The sequence below is a fragment of the Equus przewalskii genome, chromosome 3 (assembly GCF_037783145.1).
Source record: "Equus przewalskii isolate Varuska chromosome 3, EquPr2, whole genome shotgun sequence".
In the NCBI taxonomy this organism is placed as follows: domain Eukaryota; kingdom Metazoa; phylum Chordata; class Mammalia; order Perissodactyla; family Equidae; genus Equus; species Equus przewalskii.
This window is the reverse complement of record NC_091833.1, coordinates 117,644,971-117,669,541: the sequence shown is the minus strand read 5'-3', so window position 1 is coordinate 117,669,541 and position 24,571 is coordinate 117,644,971. Positions and strand designations below refer to the sequence as shown.

Sequence of the window (24,571 nt, the reverse complement as noted above, 5' to 3'; positions counted from 1 at the left end):
TAGAAGGACAATAACAGAAAGTAGCAGCTCTCCATCAGAACAGGTTAGCAAAAGTTAAATAAAACATTAAAGATAAAAGGAAGGGAAACACCAAGAATAAATGTAATCCTGTCATTTTAACCACAAACTCACAACACAAGAAGGAAGAGGAAAAAAAAAATCTGACAATAACAATCTAGAAGGGGAAGAGAAAAAGGATGGAATGTTTTCATTTAAGGAAATAAGAGGCTATCAGAAAATGGACTATCTCATCTATGACATGTTTTATACAAACCACCTGGTAACCACTAAACAAATAACAAGAATAAAGACATAAATTACAAGTAAGAAGAAAGCCAATACAGAAATTTATCTACCTGAATTAGTAATCCAAAAATCATGGGACGAGAAACATAGGAAATGCAAGAGAACTGGAAAACAAGTCATAAAATGGCAGTGGTAGACCCCCCCACATTTCAATAATCACTCTAAATGTAAATGGATTGAACTCTCCAATCAAAAGACACAGAGTGGCAGGATGGATCAAAGAACAAGACCCAACAATATGCTGCCTCCAGGAAACACACCTCAGCCCCAAAGACAAACACAGACTCAGAGTGAAGGGATGGAAGACAATACTCCAAGCTAATAATGAACAAAAGAAAGCAGGTGTCACCATAGTTATATCAGACAAAGTAGACTTCAAAGTAAAACAGATAAAGAAAGACAAAGAGGGGCAGTATATAATGATAAAAGGGACACTCCACCAAGATGACATAACACTTAAAAATATATACGCACCCAACACAGGAGCACCAAAATTTGTAAAGCAACTCTTAACAAAACTAAAAGGAGACATCAACAACAATACAATAATAATAGGGGACCTTAACACCCCATTAACAGCAATGGATAGCTCATCCAGACAGAAAATCAACAAGGAAATTATAGAATGAAATGAAAAATTAGACCAGATGGACTTAATAGATATATAGAGAACACTTCATCCAAAACAGCAGGTTACACATTCTTCTCAAGTACGCACGGAACATTCTCAAGGATAGACCATATCTTGGGAAACAAAGCAAGCATCAACAAATTCAAGAGTGTTGACATAATATCACACATCTTTTCTGATCATAATGCTATGAAACTAGAAATCAACTGCAAGAATAAAGCTGGGAAAGGGGCAAAAATGTGGAGACTAAGCAACATGCTACTGAACAAACAATGGATTTTTGAAGAAATTAAAGAAGAAATCAAATATTATCTGGAGACAAATGAAAATGAAAACACGCCATACCAACTCATCTTGGACACAGCAAAAGCAGTCCTAAGAGGGAAATTCATTGCAATACAGGCTCACCTCAATAAACAAGAAAAATCTCACATAAGCAACCTCAAATGACACCTAACAGAATTAGAAAAAGAAGAACAAACAAAGCCCAAAGTCAGTAGAAGGAGGGAAATAATAGAAATTAGAGCAGAAATAGATGATATTGAAACAGAAAAGACAGTAGAAAGGATCAATGAAACAAAGACTTGGTTCTTCGAAAAAATTAACAAAATCAACAAACCTTTAGCCAGACTCACTAAGGAAAAAAGGGAGAAGTCTCAAATAAATAAAATTAGAAATGAGAGAGTAGAAATCACAATGGATACCAAAGAAATACAAGGGATCATAAGAGAATACTATGAAAAACTATGTGCCAACAAATTGAACAACCTAGAAGAAATGGATAGATTCATAGACTCTTACAACCTCCCTAAACTGAGTCAGGAAGAAATAGAGAATCTGAATAGACCAATCACAAGTAAAGAAATAGAAACAGTAATCAAAAACCTCCCCCAAAATAAGAGTCCAGGACCAGACGGCTTCTCTGGAGAATTCTACCAAAGATTCAAAGAAGATTTAATACCTATCTTTCTCAAACTATTCCAGAAAATAGAGGAAGATGGAGCACTCCCTAACACATTCTATGAAGCCAACATCACCCTGATCCCCAGACCTGACAAGGACAACACAAGGAAGGAAACTACAGGTAACTTTTACTCATGAACATAGATGCAAAAATCCTCAACAAAATTCTGGCAAACCGAATACAGCAATACATCAAAAAGATTATACACCATGATCAAGTGGGATTTATACCAGGGACACAGGGATGGTTCAACATCCACAAGACAGTCAACATGGTACACTACATTAACAAAATGAGAAACAAAAACCACATGATCATCTCAATAAATGCAGAGAAAGCATTCGACAAGATCCAACATCCATTTATGATAAAAACCCTCAATAAAATGGGTATAGAAGGAAAGTACCTCAACATAATAAAGGCCATATATGACAGACCCACAGCCAACATCATACTCAACGGATGAAAACTGAAAGCCATCCCTCTGAGAACAGAACAAGACAAGGGTGCCTACTTTCACCACTCTTATTCAACATAGTACTGGAGGTATTGGCCAGAGCAATTCAGCAGGAAAAAGAAATAAAAGGAATCCAAATAGGCAATGAAGAAGTAAAACTCTTGCTGTTTGCAGATGTCATGATCTTATATATAGAAAACTCCAAAGAATCTTACATATAGGAAAACTATTAGAAACAATCAACAGCTACAGCAAAGTTGTAGGGTATAAAATCAACATACATAAATCAGTAGCATTTCTATACGCTAACAATGAACTAACAGAAAAAGAACTCAAGAACTCAATCCCATTCATGATCGCAACAAAAAGAACAAAATACCTTGGGATAAATTTAACCAAGGAAGTGAAAGATCTATACAATGAAAACTACAGGACTTTCTTGAAAGAAATTGATGACGACATAAAGAGATGGAAAGACATTCCATGCACATGGATTGGAAGAATAAGCATACTTAAAATGTCCATTCTACCTGAAGCAATCTACAGATTCAACGCTATCCCAATCAGAATTCCAATGACATTCTTTACAGAAATTGAACAAAGAATCCTAAAATTCATATGGGGCAACAAAAGACCCCGAATTGCTAAAGCAATCCTGAGAAAGAAGAACACAGCTGGAGGCATCACAATCCCTGACTTCAAAACATACTACAAAGCTACAGTAATCAAAACAGCATGGTACTGGTACAAAAACAGGTGCACAGATCAATGGAACAGAATTGAAAGCCCAGAAATAAAACCACACATCTATGGACAGCCAATCTTGTACAAAGGAGCTGAGGGCCTACAATGGAGGAAAGAAAGTCTCTTCAACAAATGGTGCTGGGAAAACTGGACAGCCACATGTAAAAGAATGAAAATTGACCATTCCTTTTCACCATTCACAAAAATAAACTCAAAATGGATCAAAGACCTAAAGATTAGGCCTGAAATAATAAGTCTTCTAGTAGAGAATATAGACAGTACAGTCTTTGGCATCAGTTTCAAAAGAATCTTTTCGGACACCGTAACTCCTCAGACAAGGGAAACAATAGAAAGAATAAACAAATGGGACTTCATCAGACCAAAGAGCTTCTTCAAGGCAAAGAAAAACAGGATTGGAACAAAAAAACAGCCCACTAATTGGGAAAAAATGTTTACAAGTTATTTATCTGAGAAATGGTTAATCTCCATAATATGTAAAGAACTCACACAGCTCAACAACAAAAAATCAAACAACCTGATCAAAAACTGGGCAGGGAACATGAACAGACATTTCTCCAAAGAAGATATAAGGATGGCCAATAGACACATGAAAAGATGCTCATCATCACTAATCATCAGGGAAATGCAAATCAAAACTACACTAAGATATCAGCTTACACCTGTTAGAATGACAAAAATATCCAAAACCAAGAGTGACAAATGTTGGAGAGATTGTGTCACAAAAAGGAACCCTCAAACACTGTTGTTGGGAATGCAAACTGGTGCAGCCACTATGGAAAACAGTATGGAGATTTCTCAAAAAGTTAGAAATAGAAATACCTTATGACCCAGCCATCCCACTACTGGGTATCTGTCCTAAGAACTTGAAATCAGCAATTCCAAAAGTCCCATGCACCCTATGTTCGTCGTAGCATTATTTACAATAGACAAGACGTGGAACCAACCTAAGTGCCCAGCAACTGATGATTGGATAAAGATGATATGGTATATATATACAATGGAATACTACTCAGCCATATAAAGGGACAAAATCATCCCATTCACAACAACATGGATGGACCTTGAGGGTATTATGTTAAGCGAAATAAGCCAGACAGAGAAAGACGAACTCTGTGTGACTCCACTCATAGGTGGAAGTTAACATAGACAAAGAGAACTGATTGGTGGTTACCAGGGGAAAGGGGGGTGGGGGAAGGGCACAAAGGGTGAATTGGTGTACCTACAACATGACTAACAATAATGTACAACTGAAATTTCACAAGGTTGTAAACTATCATAATCTTAATTAAAAAAAAATCTGAAATAATTCATGACCAGCAAATCTTCATCACAAGAAATCTTAAAGCAAGTCCTCAGGCAGAAGAAAAAAAGACACGAGAGGGAAATCTGAATCTATGCAAGGAAATGAAAAGCACTGGAGATTGTCAATATATGAGTAAATTTTTTTTTTAAAGATTTTATTGTTTTCCTTTTTCTCCCCAAAGCCCCCAGTACACAGTTGTATATTCTTTGGTGTGGGTCCTTCTAGTTGTGGCATGTGGGACGCTGCCTCAGCGTGGTTTGATTAGCAGTGCCATGTGTGCGCCCAGGATTCGAACCAATGAAACACTGGGCCACCTGCAGCAGAGCGCACCAACTTAACCACTTGGTCACGGGGCCAGCACCAAATATTTTTAAAAATTGCTTTAAAAATATACTTGTCTGTTTAAAGTGACAATAGCAATGAATTGTGAGGCTTATATGTACAAGTAAATTGTATGACAACAATAACGTACAGGCCAGGAGAGGGGAAATGTAAGGTTCTTACATGTTTAGTGATAAAGTCTTATTTGATGTGTGATTGTGAAAAGGTAAAAATGTACACTGTACACACTAAAGCAGCTACTTCAAAAAGAAAAGAGGTATAGCTCACAAGTCAACGAAAGAGATAAAATAGAATTAAAAAAATTACTCAATTTTTTAAAAAGAGGAGAAAGGGAACAAAAAACAAATGGGTCAATAGAAAAATAAAGAATAAGATGGTAGGTTTAATTAACCAAGCCATATCAGTAATTGTATTTAGTGTAAATGGTCTAAACATCCCAATTTTTAAAAAATTGTGAGATTGGGGAAAAAGTTCAACATGTGCTTTCTGCAGATAACTTGCTTTAAATATAAAGATGCAAGTAGGCAAAAAGTGAAGTCATAGGGAAAGATATGCCTTGCTTATGTAAGTGAAAAGAAAGCTGGAGTGGCTGTTAGTATCGGACAAATAGATACCAAAGCAAAGAATATCACCAGGGCTAAAGAGAATTATCTCATACTGATACAGTAGATCAGTTCATCAAGAGGACATAATAATCCTAAATGTTTTTGCACTTAACAACAAAACTTCCAAAATATGTGGGAGAAAAACTGATAGAACTTCAAGGACAAACTAACAAATCCATAATTATGGTTGAAGATTATAATACCTCTCTCAGGAATTATAGAACAATAGAAAATGAATAAGATCATAAAAGACTTGGATGACACCATCAACCAACTTGACCTAACAGACGTTTATAGAACACTCTGTTCAACAGCAGCAGCATACATACACATTCTTTTAAGTAGACGTTGAACATTTACCACAATAGACCATGTTCTGGGCCATAGAAAAAGTCTCTATGTTTGGAAGAATTAAAATTGTACAAAGTATTTTCTCTCACTACAGTGGAGTTACATTAGAAAGCAATAACAGAAAGATATTTAGAAAACTACAAATATTAGGAAACTAAACCACACTTTAAACAACCCATGAGTCAAAGAAGAAATCAAGAGGGAAATCAGAAAGTACCTTGAACTGAAATAGAATGAAAGCACAACATATTAAAATTTGTAAAATGCAGCCAAAGCACTGCTTATAGAGAAATTTATAGCTCTAACCACCTCTTTATGAAAGAGAAAGGGCCCAATGGCCTATGCTTTCACCTTAAGAAAGTAGAAAATCAAAAAGCCAATTATACCCAAAGAAAGGAAATAATAACATAAAAGCAAAAATCAGTGAAACAAAATTTTCTTAAATATGGAAAATCCATAAAACCAAAAGCTGATTCTTTTAATAATAACAACATTGATAAACTTTCAGCCGCCCCAAAGATTTAAATAGATACTATATATGCCTGTGAAAAGTTACTTAACATAATTAATTATTAGGGAAAACCACAGTGAGACAATACCACACACTCATTACAATAGCGACAATTGAAATGACTCACGACGTTGATGAGGATGTGGATTAACTGGAACCCTCCAACATTGCTCTTTGGCGGAAGTTTGGCAGTTTTTTAAAAGTTAGACATGCACCTACCATACAATCCAGTCATTGTGTTCCTTGATATTTATGCAAGAGAAGCAAAAGCATATGTCGACACCAAGGTTTGAACCTGAATGTTCATTACAACTATTATTTGTAATAACCTCAAACTGGAGACAACTCCAATGTCTCCAAATGAGAAAATGGATAAAAAAAGTTGTGGCTTACCACATACTGAAATACTACTCAGTAATTAACAGGAACAAACTTCTGATAACATAGGGGAGTCATCTCCAAATAGCAATACTAGGGAAAAGAAGCCAGACAAAGGAGAATACGTTGTGTGGTATCATTTATATACATTTCTACGAATTGTACAGTAATCTGTAGAGACGGAACTCAGTTCAGTGGTCGCCTGTGAATGGGGTAGGGTTGGAGGAGAAAGGAGCAAAGAGAAAGGGGGTAGGTACACAGCGGCACAAGGAAACTTGGGGGGTAATGGTGTAATGTTCATTATCTTGATTATCGTGATGGTTTCACAGGTGTATACATAGTCAAAACTTCAAATTGCAAACTCTAGATATTTTCAGCTTATTGTACCTCAGTTATATTTCAGTACAACTATAAAATGTTTTTAAAAGAATCAATGGAATTTATATTTGTACCTCACATTTAATCACAGATAGTTAGGAGAGTAACCATGTGGTGGGGTGTTAGCATCTAGCTAATTTGAATTTCAGTCAGGTGTTGTGTACGCACGTGTGTGTTTTGTAGTAACCTGTTATTTACTTTGTCCGGAAAAGGTGTAGAGAGTAGAATTTTGTCTTCTTGAGAGGACTAACTTCATTCTTGAGCATATTGGTCAAGCGTCGAGAAGTTTGGACTCTTGTTCAGGACATTGTCTACCCTCTCTCCATGGATCATCTCACAGCTTTACGTACCATATGTACTGGTGATCCCAAATTAGATATCCAGTTGCAGCCTATTCCCCCAGTGTCTTACTCATGCAAAAACAAACATCCCCCGACCTTGTTTGGATGTTTCACCTGCTCTTCATGTGTACAACATCCAAAGCAAACCCCTGGTTCTTTCCACTGCCCCAGCCTGCCGTCTTGTGTCCAGCATCTCTGTTGACATGCCCACTGCCCAGGCAGTTGGGTCCGTCCTCATCACTCCCTTGAGTCCATTGGCGAGTCCTCTGGCTCTGTGGTCAACACCCCTGAGTCTGACTGTGCTGCTCCTTTATGGCTCCTGCCCGCTCCTGGAACTGCCTGGAACAGCCTTCCTTACAGTGTTTCTTCTCCAGAGTTCATTTTTCACACAACAAAGTTTCTTTTTAAGTTGAAAATTGTGTCATGCCCTCCTCTTTGGAGAAACCTTCAGCCTCTTCCCACGTCCCACAGCCTGGGTGAGCAGCCCCTGCCCTGGCCACTTGCTCCCGCGGCTTCAGCCTCCATGCTGTCCCTTCACCATGCCCATGTTTGCACTTGTTGTTCCTCTGCTTGCAGTATTTTTCTCCCACATCTTCATGGGACTGTTTTTTGTTTTTTCCTTAGCATTCGGGTCTCAGCTGGGTGTATGTGAGCCTCAGTGCGGGAGACCAGGGAGAGAGCCACAGGCTGAGGGAAGAACTGGCCTTCTGGCTGGGCAGGGCTGAGTGGGCATCAGAGGAACCTCTGGGTGGAACTGGAGACTTTGTAAAATATCCTGAAGTTCCAGCCAGAATAGCCTTGGCACAGGTCCTAGTTCGCCTTCCTACCTGATGTGTATCTCAGCAGGGGCATTCCAGATGGCGAGAGACGCCTGGGGGGTTTCTGTTAGCTCAACCCCACGTGTGCTCTGGCTTGGAACCTTGGAGCTGTGCCTGCCACTGGATGGCCATGCCTAGCTTCCCTGCTCACCTGTTTCCCAGGTGTGCCTCTCTTGAACCTATCTTCAGGATTTGCAGGATAGTTCCTCTAAGGTGCAGATGACCCACCTTGGACTCACCCTGATTTAGGTTAAAATCTTGGCCGCTGCTTGCTGGCCTTCTGACTGTAGTCCTGTTTTAAACCTGGGAGCCTGTTTGTGTGCTTTTAAGGCTAATTTTACTTTTCTGGTAGGTTGGTTGATAATCTTTTGGGGAGGATCTAGGGTAATAACCTTACCTCTCCTCCTACCTCTGAGGCTGCCACCCCCACCCTCACCCTACAGTTTAGAACCTATTTGAAAAAGTGGACTTTGAAATTGGTTAGCTGGAGATTAAGTCAGCATAATTGCTGCTGAGCTGGAAGGGAGGCTGGGTCTTGGATATTTGGCTGCCATCCGGCTCCTGGATGTTTACCTAGACTCTAGAACTTGGACAGCCCACCTCAGTGGTGGTTAACATCTGCAGACGCACTTAAGCAAGGATTGCCACTTAGGGCCTGAGCCCTACTGTGTAGACATCTCCAGAATAGTAGCTTTAAACTTTGTTGATGGTATGTTCCCAGTCTGCAAATTGAGACTGACACTTTCCAGCAGGTGGGGAGAAGTAATACGGAAGTCTAGGTGAAGGGGTTAATTGGAAATTTTCTAACTCCTGCTAAGATGTTCTTTATAGCATTACTATTTTGTTTGAAATATTATGAGTTTCTAGAACACTAGATGCAGTTTTATGCAACAAATTCCCCATTTGATGTTTCTCTATGTAAACATACATATGCATTGTAGTTTTAGAACTATATATAATATTTTTTAATGATCTTGGCTTTGTGGATCATGTTTTAAAAATAGAATTTTTTTTTCTATTCCAGACTCCTTTTAATTTTGGCATGAATCATAGAACACCACCCTACCCCGCTGGGGATTATTGTCTTCTGTGCAGAAGTGAGCGGAAAGATTCTTCATTCTTAGAGAGTGGAATTAAGACTGCAAGCAAATTGGCTCTTTCTATGGCTCCCAAGGGCAACAGCGTGCTCCACCTGCCACTGTGGGTATGCCCGGACTGCCGGCGGACCGTGGAGAAGGAGGAGAGGCATGGCAGCCTCGACCAGCCAGCGGTGAGTGCACACTGCAGAGAGCACGGGCTCATCGGCTTTCTTACCCCAGGGTTTACAGAACTAATTGGGCAGTGAAATAATTAATTTGAGTCTGCTTTCTGGAAGGAACTTCCTCCTGCGCCATCTTCTGGCCCCTCGCTCCCTCCACTGGGACCTTCCTCCTGGTCTTCCTGGCCACACGTGCAGTAGGTAGTAGGGGACGACGTGGTCAGCAAGCTTGGGGGTCCCAAGGTGTTCGGGCTTTTTTAGTCTGGTCTCTAGATTTCTTTGGCGATGCAGTTTGCTGAGAGGCTAGGAGGCTTTTTATATGTTTGGTTTTAGACAATTCCATGTGCTGGTAATTCACCTAAAATTCTTTCCCAGGTGCAATTCTCAAGTCTGGGTTTCCTGGCCTTTTTTCCTTGATTTCATGCCTCAGCTGATTGGAGGCGTTCTTGAGGCCGTCAGGCTTGCGTGGCAAGGTCACAGCCTTAATCTGATCTTTGGCCCAGACTGTGTCTTACTGGGCCCTGGTTCTTTTTTTTTTTTTTCTTTTTTAAGTCTTTTTTTTTTTTTTCTATTGAGGTAACATTGATTTATAATATATGTAAATTTGCTCTGGTTTTGAAAGGGCTTTCAAATCTGCTCCTTGGCTTCTAGAAGGAGTTGGCTTTTGCAACCATTTGAGGCCGCACATTCTGAGGCTCTTCTGTTCCTTTGATTTCTGCTTATAAGCAGCTGGTTGTTTCCTGAGCTGTTGTCTTTCTTCTGATACCTTGTTCCATGCGGCTGCCAACACCAGCATCCACTACTACGTTTTGTTTTCCAACGTGGGACTGCTTTCCAGGGTAGTCCCCGTGACAGTTTGGCAAATGTTTTGGTGCTGCATGGCATAAGTCTTTGCCTTTCTGGGTCTCATCTGTCTCATTGCTGTCTGCCACTTAGCCAGTGACTTCTGTTTTAGCGTTTCTTTGAAGGCAGCACCCCAACTCACGTGCCGGTTTCTCTAGTGGTGCTTGAATAGCTAAACCTCAAAATCCCGTTGTTTGTCAGAATAGAAATTGATTTCTCACTCTGCCTCCTCCCACATGCCCCTTTTTCCTGCTGTACTCTCCTCCTTAGCACTTCTTTGAAATACACCATGTGTTGTACTTATTCATATTGTTTGTCCTTCTTCACTGGGATATACATTCCACAAGGGCAGCTATTTTTGTATATTTTCTTACCAAGTACAGAGCCTAGCCTGGCATATTTTAGGCACCCAAAATATTTGTATTAATGAATAAGTAAATGAATGAAGAAAGACCTGAGTAGACCTTGGAACCCTCTCCTTAGGGATTAAAACGATGGCATAGTCCATCTAAAGTTTTTTCACCCTCAGATCTTTTTGCTTTTATCATTTTATTATTGTACTTTTATTTCCTTTTTGTGTCCACTTAAAGTATTTGGTCTTTTTCCCATTTATTAATGGGAAGCTATTTCGTGTTACTGATACTCATTTGCTCCCTGTTCACTTGAAGTCAGCGTTCTTGAGTCTTCCCCCAGGTAAAGCATTTCTTTGCTTCTAAACTTTGCTGTGTTCTCTTCCTATTTCTGTCCTGCTCTTCTGGTTTAGCCTGGCTGTGCCTTTGGGAAAGGGTTGCTGCTGTTCCTCCTGGTTTTGGAGGCAAGTGGAAATACCTGTCATCTCCCATCATTAGTCTTGCCAGGGGGTGTCTCATTTCCTATCTCCCATTGTCAGATTGTCAGATGAGGCTTTCTCTCCTCATAAAAACGGTGACCCTGGGGACCACAGAGGTGTAATGTTGGCCCCTATTTGTAGACTTAGACCTTCTTTTACTTTTGTAAAGTTGGCCTCTTTGTTCAAACTGGTTAAAATTGCTGGCCTTTTAAAAAATATATGATATAGTTTACAGCCAATAAAATTCATCTTTTTAAAGTCTGTTTAGTTCGATGAGTTTTGACAAATGTATACAGTGTATAACTACCACTACTACAATTAAGAAATAGAATGTTTGCATCACCCCCAAAAGTTCCCTTGTTCACCTTGGTAAGCAATACCCTTCCCTTCCCCTCAGACCCTTGTAACCACTGACCTGAATTTTGTCCCCACAGCTTTGCTTTTTGCATTGTCACCTAGACTTCTTTAACTTGGCATAATGCTTGTGAGAGTCATGCATCAGTAATTTGTTCCTTTTTATTGCCAAATAAATTGCAGATATATACCACAGTTTGTCCATTCACCGTTGACGGACCTTTGAGTTGTTTCCATATTGGGATTATTTTGCGTAAAGCAGCTATGAATGTTCTTGTACAAGTCTTTCTGTAGGCATCCTTTTTACATGTTGCTGGAGTGATTTGCTAGTGTTTGGTTAAGGATTTTTGCGCCTGTGCTCATAAAGGATGTCTGCGTGTAGTCGTCTTGCCTTTAGTGTCTTTCAGGGCCTCAGAAAATGAGTTAAGATGGATTCCTGCTTCTTCTCTTTTCTGGAAGAGTTTGTGTAGAATTGGTGTTATTTCTTCCTTAAGTTTTGTTGATTCTTGCTTTCTGTCTCTCTCGTACTCTTTGGTAGAATGCCAGACAGTGCGTGTAGGAGACCATGGGGCTGAGGTGGATGCGTTTATTCAGAAGTGGTTGCCCTCCTGTGTGCCTGTGAGATCGGGTCATTCTGGTCAGCACTGGAGCTGGCCCAGCTTTGCTCTTGTTGCCCTACAGACTCCTCTTTCTAGCAGTGTGTGCTGTGTCCTGGTGTTTGCGTGGGCTGGGGAGAGGTCCCTCTTCACATTCTGGCCCCATTGGTGTGGTCGTGGGATGCCGTTACTTCCTACTCAGTACAGGCCTCCCACTGTGGCACTTTCTCGGTTCCCTGTCCAGGGAATCTTGGGCAGCCTTATGTCTAGGTGTCAGGTGCAGCTTTCCTGGTAATCCTGCCCCTACCCCATGGCAGACAGACTCTGCTTGTATCTGTCTGGATCTTGGGTGGGACAGACCCTCCCCGCACCCCTCCTCATGGTGACTGACCTCTGTCTGTGTCCGTGTGGGTCCTGGGCCTTTCTTCCAGGGTTGGAGGGGTTGGTCCTCTTCTCTCAGTGGATCAGGCCTGGGCTCCTGATAGAGGGTGCCTGCCGTCCCAGCAAAGGGTTCTGCTTCCTCCAAGTGTCAGGCCCAGCAAGGTCACACTGGCTACACTCAATCTCTAAGAACTCATTACAAGTTTAGCTTCCTTGACCTACTTTTATGGTTTCTTTCTGCTTTCCTCTGCCAAAGGTGAAACAGCATGTGTCCCTGTGTCCTTAGAGTTGCTCATTGCACTTATCCAGCTCATCTGGTCATTTCAGCTCTTTGCTGGGCCCAGAGTTATGAGTTTTTAGATTATCCCATTGTTTCTCATCGGCAGGGTAAGAGCTCTGAGTCACTGTGAGCGGAAGTGGAACTGAATTGCTCTCTTCTAGATAAGCATTCTCTTATCAGAAGTCATGGCAGAATATCAGTAGAAATTTCTCCTGACACCCTGCCTCACAGTTCCACATTGTAGATTTCTCCAGAGACCTCTTCTTCCGTCCGTAGACCTTGTCATGCCCAGACACCTAAGAAGTCTTCGTTTCAAACATTTCGCTTGATTGCTATCTGTCTGGCTCACTTGCCTGAGTGTCCTCCATTGCCATAGTTCTTTGACCTCCTCCATTGCTTTCCCACTGTCAGGTCCCTTTGACCTCACTGTTCTCCTGGAATAGCCTGAATTCTATGACTCAGCATTGTCATTGCTCCCTTGCAAAACACCCTAACCCCTTTGCCTGGGACCTGGTTCAACGCTACCCTCTCCCTCCACTTGTAGAATACAGATTACTGGAGAAGACTGCCAGCCTCAACTTAATGCTTCCTCCTGACATTGTGCTTCTAGGCTATGGATGGGCATTTAGGGTGTTGTTTCTGACTTCGTTACCAAACGCTGAGGTGGCACAAACTTTTCTTTCTCCTCTCTTCCCACACTCCCCACACTCTTTTTCCCGCTCAGCCCAGCTGTTGACCATCACACTTCAGGGAAAAGCTGGAAGCTGATGCTCAGACCCTTGATCTTCTCCTACCCCCACAGATGAGGGAGGCCTGCCTCACTGGGACTGGCAGGTGTCATCCCTTTTCATTCTCTCCAAGGCTTTGTTGCTTTGGTTATTCTTTTCCTCTTATGCATCACAAATCTTTTCTTCTGTCCTGGCTCATGCCCAGGAGAATGCAAATGCTCTAGAGTTGTCCATTTTTTAAAAATAACTACCTTTGACCTTGTCCTCCCATCTGTCACCGTCTTCTCCTGCTTCCTTCACAGCCATGCATGTCTCCTGGTGAATTTAAAACTTTTCTGGTCCAATTTCTTTAATGGATAAGAGGTTTTCCGTTTCTTTTTAAGTTAGGTTTGGTAAATTATGTTCTTAGAAATTGTCACTTATTGGTATGAAGTTGTGTGTCAGCAGTCTCTTTTCATTTCCTACCATATCTGTAGATACAACGCTTTTTATTCCTCATATTTGTGCTTTTTCTTTCTTTTTTTTTTAGCCGGTTTTGCTAGAAGTGTGTCAATTTTGTCTTTTCAAAGAAGAGCTTTTTAATTTTTAAAATGTCTGTCTGTCTTTTCACTTTGTCTGTTTCATTAATTACTGCTATTTATATATGTGTGTGTGGTATATATTTGATTACTTAATGCTGTGGTACATATGATAAAAGTTTAAAGGCACAAACTGTCTGCTCACCATCCTCTGTGTCTTCCTAGAGGCTTCTGCTCTTTTCAGATTATCTATTCCCCTAGAGATGTTCTGTGTATTGAAAGGTGGTGATGGCAAACACCACAGTGTCCTGAATTACAGGCATCTGTCAGTAAGTTGAGACATGTTGTTCTCCTGGGTTCTTGTCCTTGGAAGTGGAGTACAGATGCCTTGATGAGGTGGGGTGCACGTCAGTGTGGTGTGCTCTGCATTTTCTCAGCCTCTTCTGAGCCCTGCCAACACGTGTCTGGAGATCTTGAGCTTGGGTGCCACCTGCTTCAGGGAGCTGCATTTCTGTGCTGGTCTCACCTGGTGACCTTGTGGGAATCTGAGCCTTACTCAGCCAGCCTCCTTGAGGGAAGGAAGGGGGACAGCCCTGTTCCACCTGATTGCCAGGCGGCCCTCAAAGAGCCACTGAGACTTCATCACACAATGCTGCTGATTGCGACCACAAATCTAGTTTTTCCTGCTTTCTCCATGGTTACTTTTCTACCTTCCTAAGTTGGGTTATTACCCATCAGTTTTTATTATTCTGCTCTGATATGTGCTGGAAACTTCTAATTACTGCTCTAGATTTTGAAATGTTAGTTATATTAGCTCAATTTTAGGTACTATCTGATTTTCATTGTTTCTGTTTTCAACCCTCAATTGTTTAGAAGTGTTTATAAATATGCAAACATATCTCTTGGATTACCTTTAATCATACTGACTTTTAATTTAATGCTATTATAGTTGGAGATCATGGTCTATATTATTAGGATTCCTTATTAATCAGTTATATTAATACATGGTTAAATTTTTCTGAATATTCCATGTGTGCTTGAAAATGTTTTCTCAGGATTTAGGTAGAGGACTCTATGTATGCCCATTAGATCAACCCCTCGTTAATTATATTCTTAAATTCTTCTGAGTTGTTATTAATTTTTTGTGTGCTTAATATATCAATTTCTAATATCAGTTAAAATCTCCTACTGTGCATACGTATTTGTCCTCTTTGCCTTATAAATATTGCTGGTTTTGCTTTACATCTTTTAAGGCTGTCTGGGTGAATAACAGGTTAAAATGGTGAAATCTTGGTGTGTGGTTCTTTTTTCACGCTGAAGCTATCTGTGGTTGCCTCTTTCTCCTAAAGGGCTGTTTTGTTTGCTGTTTGCATGACTGTATTGGCTCCCTCCCTCTTCGCTTTCTTCCTCTTCTTTTCATATCGTCTTGTTTCCAGTCTCTTAGAGTTAGCGTGTTTTAGGTGGTCTTGTGCAGTCAGCATGGAGGTAGACTTAATTTGACCTCATTTGAGAGTCTCCTTCTTAAAGGTGAAATTAATCTTTGTCATTTACTTGATTGCTGATCTTTTTGGGTTTATTTCTGCTACCACGCAGGTCACAAGTCAAGCCTCGCCCTTAGCCCAGATCCTGTCTTGTGCCCCTCCTCGTCTTTACCCTTCTCCTCAGAGTTTATGCTCTCTTGATGTTCGTGGCACCCACTCTCCTGCTCTTTTTTATGGGCTACAGCACCTACACCTCTGTCCCTAAGCACTGTCATCTGGTTCTCCTGCTGTTTTGAATTTCATAAAAATATCATACGGTACACATTATTTTGTGTCTGATTTATTTTGTTCAACATTATGTTTGAGATTCATAAGTGTAGTTTCTTTATTTTCATTACTATATACTATTCACCTTTTTGAATATACTGCATTTTAGTTGTTTCCAAATTTTGCTGTTATGAATGATGCTGTTGGAGCGCACTTTCATACATTCTATTGTATATACATGTAGGAAAGGAATTACTGAGTCATAGGGAATTTATGTAATTAACTGATTACAAGTTATGATCAACAGCAAATTTTTAAATGAAAACTGACCATTTTCCAAAACAAAAATAATTTAGTGAGTAGAGTAGCATTGTTTTGCAGCTCTTCTTAACGTTTGGGTAATAGAAGACAGCCGGAGTCTCATATCTGCTTCTGTGTTCAAACTGTTGTGATAGATTGTTTTGATTGAAATATATGAAGAAAATATTTTAATAGCTTTTTCAAATAATTGTGGATATTCTTCTTTGATACTATACCAAACCATGACAAGTAATAGTTTCTTGATGGTTATTTGCAATGTAGAATCTGAAACGATATCAATGGATTTTTCGTATACCATTAAATTAAAATCCATTTTTTAGCTTGCACTCTGAATGAATCTTGTACTCATATGTGATTTTGTAACATCACACGTTGGTCGCTTGGAAAATAATAATTGGTAACACAGTACTGAGTTAGGCAGGTCTTTCTGATATACCTTTCATTATTCAATATTAAAAAATCACATTTGTTAGTATCACCACTGATCTCATCAGAAAAGTCTTTAAATGTGAAGAAGCTTTCGAGCCCAGAGTGATGTCTAAAAGTTTTTCAAGCTTATAATTTTTACTTGAAAGCTCAGATTTTATGATTGGCCACGAATGGTATCAGCTGTTTTCCTTGAAACAACAGGCTCATTTCATTCGTTTTTGAGAAAATGACTGACAAATATCCAAGTCTGAATAACTGTAGTTTGGTGTGTCAGGCATTCTTTCAAGTGAAGTTGATGTTTCATGGACAAAGTAACTCATTCAGCTCACGATGCACAGTGCTTTTCTTGGGAATGTCACAGAAATGCTTTCTGCATACATCCTATTTCATCACGTAGAATATTCAAAAGATGTGGACTTAGAGTTAAGATTTAACCCAGTTAATAATTTTACTGCATCAAGAACATTCTTAGGTAGGACTGTCCTTTTTTAAATTAAGCGTGTGGTGGTAAAAGACACGGTAGCCGCTAGCACACTTTGCTGCACAACCCTCATTCTTGCTAAGGTGCTGGCAGTTTCACTCACTGTTGTTTTTGCACCATCAGTGCAAATGTCAGCACACTAAAAAAGGCAAATAACACTTGGTATTAATATTAAAGTAGTTTTGACTAGTGGGCCTGCTGAAAGGGTGTTTGGAACTCCCAGGCATCCATGGACCACACTTTGAGAACTACTGTTCCATTAGGTTGTCTTTTTCTTACTGACTTGTGGGATTTCTTTATATACGCAGAATATGAACTTTTGTTAGTTATATGCATTGCAGATATCGTCTGCCCCTTTTTTGGCTTTTCACTCTGTTTGTAGTGTCTTTTGATGAGCACAAGTTCTTAATCTATTTTTAAACTAGTCAAATTTCTCAATTTTTTCCTTAGTAGTTACTACTCTCTTTAGTCCTGTTTATCAGGATTTTTCCTATCGTGAGATTGTAAACATATTTTTTAGTATGTATTTTCTTCTGTTAGCACTGTCCAAAGAAATATGTGAACAATAAATGCATGCCACATAGGAAATTTTATATTTTTTAGTAGCCACATATCAAAAACTAAAAAGAAACAGGTGATATTATATTTTTTACCTCAAAATATCCAAGATATGATTTAACCTGTAGTAAATATGACAAATACTGAAATATTTTTTGTATTTTTATACTAGATATTTAAAATCCTGTATTTTACATTAATAGTCCCTATCCTTTATGACTACTCTCATTTCAAATGCTCAGTAGCCATGTATGAATGCCTAGGGGCTACTATACTGAGTAGCTAAATTCTATACTTTTCTTATTTTGCCTTTCATATTTAGACTTACAGCCCTCCTGGAATTGAAATTAATTTTTTTATGTAATATGAGGTAAAGGTCAAGTTTAATTTATTTCCATGTGGAAGTCAAGTTCCCTGGCAGCATTTATTGAAGTGACTGTTGCTCCCTCCTCCCCCTGCCCCCACTCTTCCACACCACCTTTGTTGTAAATCAAGTGTTCATATATGTGTGGATATATTTCTGGGCTCTCTGTTCTGTTCCATTGGTTTGTTTGTCCTTGTGCCAACAGAATGTCTTAATTGGTGTAGCTTTGTAATAAATCGCATATCTTCAAAAATGTCTTAGTTATTCTTGGTTCTTTGTGTTTCTGTATAATTAAAAGTTATCTTGTCAGTTTCCACCAAAAAAAACCCCTGTTGAGATTTGGCTGGGATTGCACTGACTCTTTAAGTCAGTAGCAGGAGAATCACCTTCTTTCTAATCCTATGAGTATGGAATTTTTCTCCATTTCTAATTGTTGCATATTTTCTATACTATGCCATTGCACCTTTTTTAAAAAAGATTTACCTGTACGTATTTGACTTCTAGGTTGTTAATTGGACATTGCAAGACCTGTATTTGACTATGAGTCAAATAGGTCTTTGACCTTTCTTGTCTCAAGTAGAATCCCTAATATTTTTTCAAGAGTTGCAATTTCAAGTTACAGTCAGTTTGTCTCAGATGTCCTCTGTATTGCTAGCTAGTCATGAGGAATCGTTAAAAGACTCCACACAGATGACTTTTACTTACCTTCTCAGCCTCGGTCACTGACACAACCCCCAAGACCATCGGTAGAGTGAGAAGAGGAGTACAAATTGAGGAGGCAATTCTAGAGAATACCTGACATTTGAGATTGAGATGAGTGAGAAGCAGACGTCAGAGAAGTAGAAAGAAAAACAAGAGAGTATGATAAGGAGAACTAAGCAAAGGTAGTTGTTTGAAAGATGGTATGGTCAGTAGTTGTCGCATCTGGGATTTGATTTTTTACCGTACTTGAAGGTAATAAGCTAGCTTGTTACTATTTCATGGGTGCTGGCAGAAGACACAAGACTCCTGGGTCAAAGACAGAGGACTTTATTACTCACAGCACAGCAAACATCATGAGGATGAGCCTGTCAGTTCTCCTTGCTCCTTCATCCTCCCAAGTCAGTGAAGTGGAGAGGCCTGTACCCGGGCTGATGGTGCAGTGAGTTTGTGTTGCAGCTTAGGAACACTGAGTGTGGGGGATCTACCACTTTCATAGTGAGCAGGTAAGCAAGCCTGCTCCTTGTGTCAAGGTTTTCGCTGCGTAAACTACCCTGAGAAATGGCCCAGTGGGGAGAGGGCAGGAGGAATAGTCAGAGCCTTACACTTGGTGTATCCAACAAGAGGAGCATGAGAGACTTATGGAGGACTGTCTCCCAGCAGTCCTCCTAACAGGCATTTTAGAAAAAGTTAACCAAGAAAGGATATGAAGTGTTGTATGTGGCAACGGAAAAGAGACCGTATCTAACCTTTGATGATCCATGTTGGTGGAGGATTGGGAGCAGAAGCCAGACTGAACTGTGTGAAGAATAACTTAGTGGTGAGGAAGCTGAGAAAGTCAGTTTAAGGTGCTGAATTTTAAGATGCTTGACTGTGAGGGGAGGAGAAGACAGATCCAGAAGGAGATGGTGAAGCTGCAGGGGGGACCTGGGAATGTTTAAATATTGAAGGAAAGGGCTGGTGGTTGGGGAAAGGATTTTCCCCCCATTTAAATTTTATTTTTTATTATGTAATATTTGAGATATATATATATATATATATATATGAATATGTATGTAATATACATGTTATGAAGGATAATAAAATGAACACCAGCCAGCATAAAATCAGGCCATTCCTAATACTTCTGCACCTATCTGTGCTCCACCCTTCCACATCTTTCCTCTTCCCCTTCTGAGGAGGAAACCACTGCCCTTGAATTTTGTATTTATCATTCTGTTACCTTTAAAAGAAAAAAAACCCTTTAAAACGTTTTATCGCCTATAAGTGTATCTCTAAATAATAAATTATTTAATTTGCCATCTTTATGAAAATGGTGTGTGCTCATGTTGTCTTCTGTGCCTTGCTTTTTTCTTTGTAAGATTCTTCATGCTGTCTGGGGAGCTGCACTTTATTCATTTTCACTAATATAATTCATTCATAATTCACATAATACAATTCACATATAATTCAATATGTTACTATAGTATGGCTTATTCATCAGTAATTTTATTGAAAGATATAGAATTGTTTCCCCTTTTTTTGCAGTGATGAAAAGATGCTGTTGGGGCATTTATATACCTCTGGTACTCATTTGTAAGAGTTTTGTATTAGGGTATGTGTTGGTCAGGATTTTCCAGAGAAGCAGAACCAATAGGATGGATGGAAGGATGGATGGATGGATGGATGGATGGATGGATGGATAGAAGAGGAGAAGATTACTATAGGGTTTGGCTCACATGGTTATGGAGGCTGACAAGTCCCATGATCTGCATTCTGCAAGCTGGAGAACCAGGAATTCTGGTGGTGTAATTCAGTCTGATTCCAAAGGCCTGAGAATCACGAGGCCAGTGGTGTTAAGTCCTGGTCTCAGTCTGAAAGCCCTAGAACTGGAAGTGCTGGTGTTTGAGGGCAGAAAATGGATGTCCCCGCTTGTCAAGCAGGGAGAGTGAATTACCCCCTTCCTCCGCCTTTTTGTCCTATTCAGACTCTCAACGGAATGGGTGATGCCCCCTTTCATTGATGAGGCTATCTTCTTTATTCACTCCACCAATTCAAATGCTGATCTCTTCCAGAGACCCTCACAGACACACCCAGAAATAATAATGCACTAGCTCTCTGGACATCCCTTAGCCTGGTCAAGTTGACACGTGAAATTAATCATCACAGAGGATTTATCGATGAAGTAGAATTGCTGGGTTATAGGTAATTCAGATACTTATATTTATTTGATAATACCAATTTCCCAAGTGATTGTTCCAATTTATATCCCCACCAACAATGTGTGAGTTCCACTTGTCCATATTCTTGCCCATTACTTGGCATTGAGTAGGCAGAGTCTGAAATTGTTTGGGCATAGGAAGGAGTAAGGTAGACAAATGGTAGCATTCATGAGGTCCCCTGAGATAGGAGAGCTGGGATCTGTTTCTAGAAGAATCATCCTTCTGTTGAGACAGGATTTGTAGGCAAGGCTGCATAGGATATAGGTAAGGTGGGGGTGGGCAGTGTAGAAGTTGAGAAAATTGCTGCCAGAGATCTTTTTATAAAATTGTTTTTGGGAGGGAGAGTGGGTTTAGTGGGACTGGGAAGAAACAGGGGAGTGAGTAAGAGTTCAAATGGTCTCTGTGAGGAATGAGAACAGTGAGCTGGCAGGGCATCTGGTTGCTGGCCAGCCTGAGGTCCCTGTTGAAGGTGGAGACATCACTGTGCAGTGGCCCTGACCTGCCCATTGGCTTGGACTTCTCTCTTAGCATCATCCAGGTGTGGGACAGGGAGAGCAAGGCAAGGCGGGTTGCTGAGGAGCAAGTTGGCTGTACAGGCTCAGCAGAGGACTGGTCTTCAGGGTGTCTGAGAGCAGAGTTGGCTTACCCGCTCCTGCTGGCAGGTGCCACAGCCCCTCTGACTTGCCGGTACCCACCCACCCCTGAATTTCTGTTGCAGCTGCTTTGCCCTGGCTCCTGTCTCACCCAGCTCAGGGCATCTACCCAGGGCTGGCACAGAGCAGGCACCTGGGAATGGCTTTTGAATGAAGGATCAAATTTGCCTTTGATTTATATCCAAAGATAATGTTTCAGGACTTCAAAATGTTTAAAATACTCCTGCACAGTAGAGTTCATACTGTGTGGGGCTGTGGATGTATTTTCATGGTCTATGGATTTTCTGACAGTTAAAAGAATTTTTGTTTGTGATCTGTTAATGGGAGAGGCCATGTTCAGATCATTGGAGGGCCTGTTGTGTATCAGACGGCTTCACCCCTTTCACCCCTGACTTCTGAGTCCTGATGGGCCTGAGTGCAGTATTTGTCAAGGTTACTGAGGAAGGAGCAGAGGTTGTCTTAATGCTTGCTTTCTATGCTGAGGCCAAGCAAACACCCACCAAGGACGTAGCCTGCTCTGTGCCGGAGAAATTCTGACAGGCAAAGACATGGCGTGTTGAGACATTTTGCAGAGACCTGCAGGGATACAGGCCTAACTCAAAAGAGCCTGCTACTGAGTAGTCGGAACCAGGCACATGGTGAATTTAGTAATTTGGTTTCAGCTAATCATTTGTCTCTCTTTAGAATAATGTTAATTTGAGTTTTAATGATTTTCAGGGGTTTTTCTATTTAAGTTGTAGACCAACTTGGGTTTTTATCATTATACAAAGGCTTAAAAAGCATAAACTATTGCATTTTACATTTGTGTATATTTAACCAAAATAGTTTAAGTCTGGTGGAGGTGATGCCAGATAGCACTTTGGAGAATTGTTTTTTCTTTAAAGGAGTCTTTGTAACACTCAAGCATCCTGCCACGAGGAAGGCTACTCGACAAATTAATATTCTATATTTCTGCTTTCAAAATTGACTGTCTTAAAGGCCATGTTTTGGTTGTGGACATTAGCAATTATGTTTGTATTCTCATGTATATCATTAAAATGTAAGTCTTGCATTTTCCACCAGGTTCTCTAATAGTTACTGTACCCACATGTCTAATCAAGGCATATAGTCCCACTTTAAACCAACCATTTAAGACTTGGCTAATATTCAGTCTTATCTTGAATGTTTGCCCTGTTGGGTCTTGGTTCATAATTTGTTGTTAGTGCCATTGAGTGGATTCTGACTCCTAGTGACCCTGCATACAGCAGAGTGGAACCCTGGCCGATATTTTTATGCCATCCTGTCATCTTCTGGTGCTTAGCCCACAATGCACTACTGTTATTCATAGGATTTTCATGGCCAATTTTTTCAGAAGCGGGTGGCCAAGTCCTCCTTCCTAGTCTTGTCTTAGTCTGGAAGCTCTCCTGAAACCTATCCACCATGGATGACCTGGCTGGTATTTGAAATACTGGTGGCATAGCTTTCAGCGTCACAACAACATACTGCCACCACAGTATGACAACCTACAGACCAACGGAAACGAACCTGGGTCTCAGCGGTAAGAGCGCCGATTCGTTTTTTTTTTTTTTTTTTTTGAGGAAGGTTAGCCCTGAGCTAACATCTGCCACAAATCCTCCTCTTTTTGCTGAGGAAGATTGGCCCTGAGCTAACAACTGCGCCCATCTTCCTCTATTTTATATGTGGGACGCCTGCCACAGCATAGCTTGATAAGCGGTGCTAGGTCCGTGCCTGGGATCTGAACCAGTGAACCCTGGGCCCAGAAGTGGAATGTGCAGACTTAACTTCTGTGTCACTGGGCCGGCCCCCAGAGTGCTGATTCTTAACCAGTAGACCACCATGGCTCATAATGCAAACATATAAAGTTCCTTTATAATGAAATTCATGAAAGTGGTTGCTGATATAATTTGTTACTACTACCCAAAATTGTCAAATTGGGAGGACAGAACTTGAGTCAGCATCATAGAAACAAAATCTGAGTGGTGATCTTTGGCTTTTTTCCCTTAACATAATACTTTTGAGAGTCATCCATGTTGTTGCATGTATCAGTAATTAATTCCTTTTTATTTCTGAGTTGTATTCTTTTTTGTTCGTTTGTTTTGAGGAAGATTAGCTCTGACCTAACTACTGCCAATCCTCCTCTTTTTGCTGAGGAAGACTCGCCCTGAGCTAACATCCATGCCCATCTTCCCCTACTTTATATGTGGGACACCTACCACAGCATGGCTTTTGCCAAGCAGTGCCATGTCCGCACCCGGGATCTGAACCGGCAAACCCAGGGCCACCAAAAAGGGGAACGTGTGAACTTAAGCGCTGCGCCACCGGGCCAGCCCCTGTATTGTATTCTGTTGTCTGGATGAACCATAATTTGTTTATCCATTCACCAACAGAGGGACATTTCTGTTTCCTGGTTTTGGCTATTGTGAATTAAGCTACTAGTAACATTTGAGTACAAGTCTTTGTGTGAACATAGTCCATTTCTCTTTGATAGTACCTAGGAGTGGAATTGCTGGTTCATAGTGTGAGTGTATAATTAACATTATAAGGAACTGTCATGCTATTTTTCAAAGTGCTTATACTGTTTTTCCAGCCACGTCTGAGAGTTTCCGCTGATTCCCATCCTTGCCAAGGCTGGATATTGACAATCCTTAATTATAGCCGTTCTAGTGACTTAACAGTGTTTATACCATTATGGTTTTAATTTGCATTTTCTTAACGACTTGTTGAGCATCTTTTCATGTACTTATTTTCCATCTGTATCTCTTTGGTAAAATGGCTGTTTAAATCTTTTGCCTATTTTTATTTGAGTTGTTTGTCTTATTATTATTGAGTTGTGAGAGATCCTTATATATTCTGAATACAAAGCCTTTATCAGTTATGTTTCTCAAATATTTTCTCCCAGAGTGTGGCTTGCCTTTTCATTACATAATAGTTTTTTGAAGAGTATAAGTTTTAAATTTTGATCGTCTCTTTTATCAATTTTTAAATAATTTGGGCTTTTTGTGTTCTGTGTAAGACATACTTGCCTCCCAAGGTTATAAAGATTTTTTGCCCTGTATTTTTTCTCTAGATGTCTGTAATTTGAGCTTATACATTTGATCTGTGATCCATTTGGGGTGAAGTTTTGTATCGTTTGTAAAGTAAGGTTTGAGGTTCATCCTGTTTTGCGTATGGCTATCCAAT

At 40.2% G+C, this 24,571-nt stretch overlaps 1 protein-coding gene across 2 annotated transcripts in view; it reads left to right on the top strand.

The window, feature by feature from the left end:
• FAM193A (family with sequence similarity 193 member A) overlaps window positions 1-24,571 on the top strand; it is a 178,237-nt gene that overhangs the window by 54,605 nt on the left and 99,061 nt on the right. For both annotated transcript variants that reach the window (XM_070615203.1, XM_070615202.1), the window contains one exon: window positions 9,175-9,420. In XM_070615203.1, coding sequence (XP_070471304.1) covers window positions 9,175-9,420 — 246 coding nt within the window. The remainder of the gene's footprint in view (window positions 1-9,174; window positions 9,421-24,571) is intronic.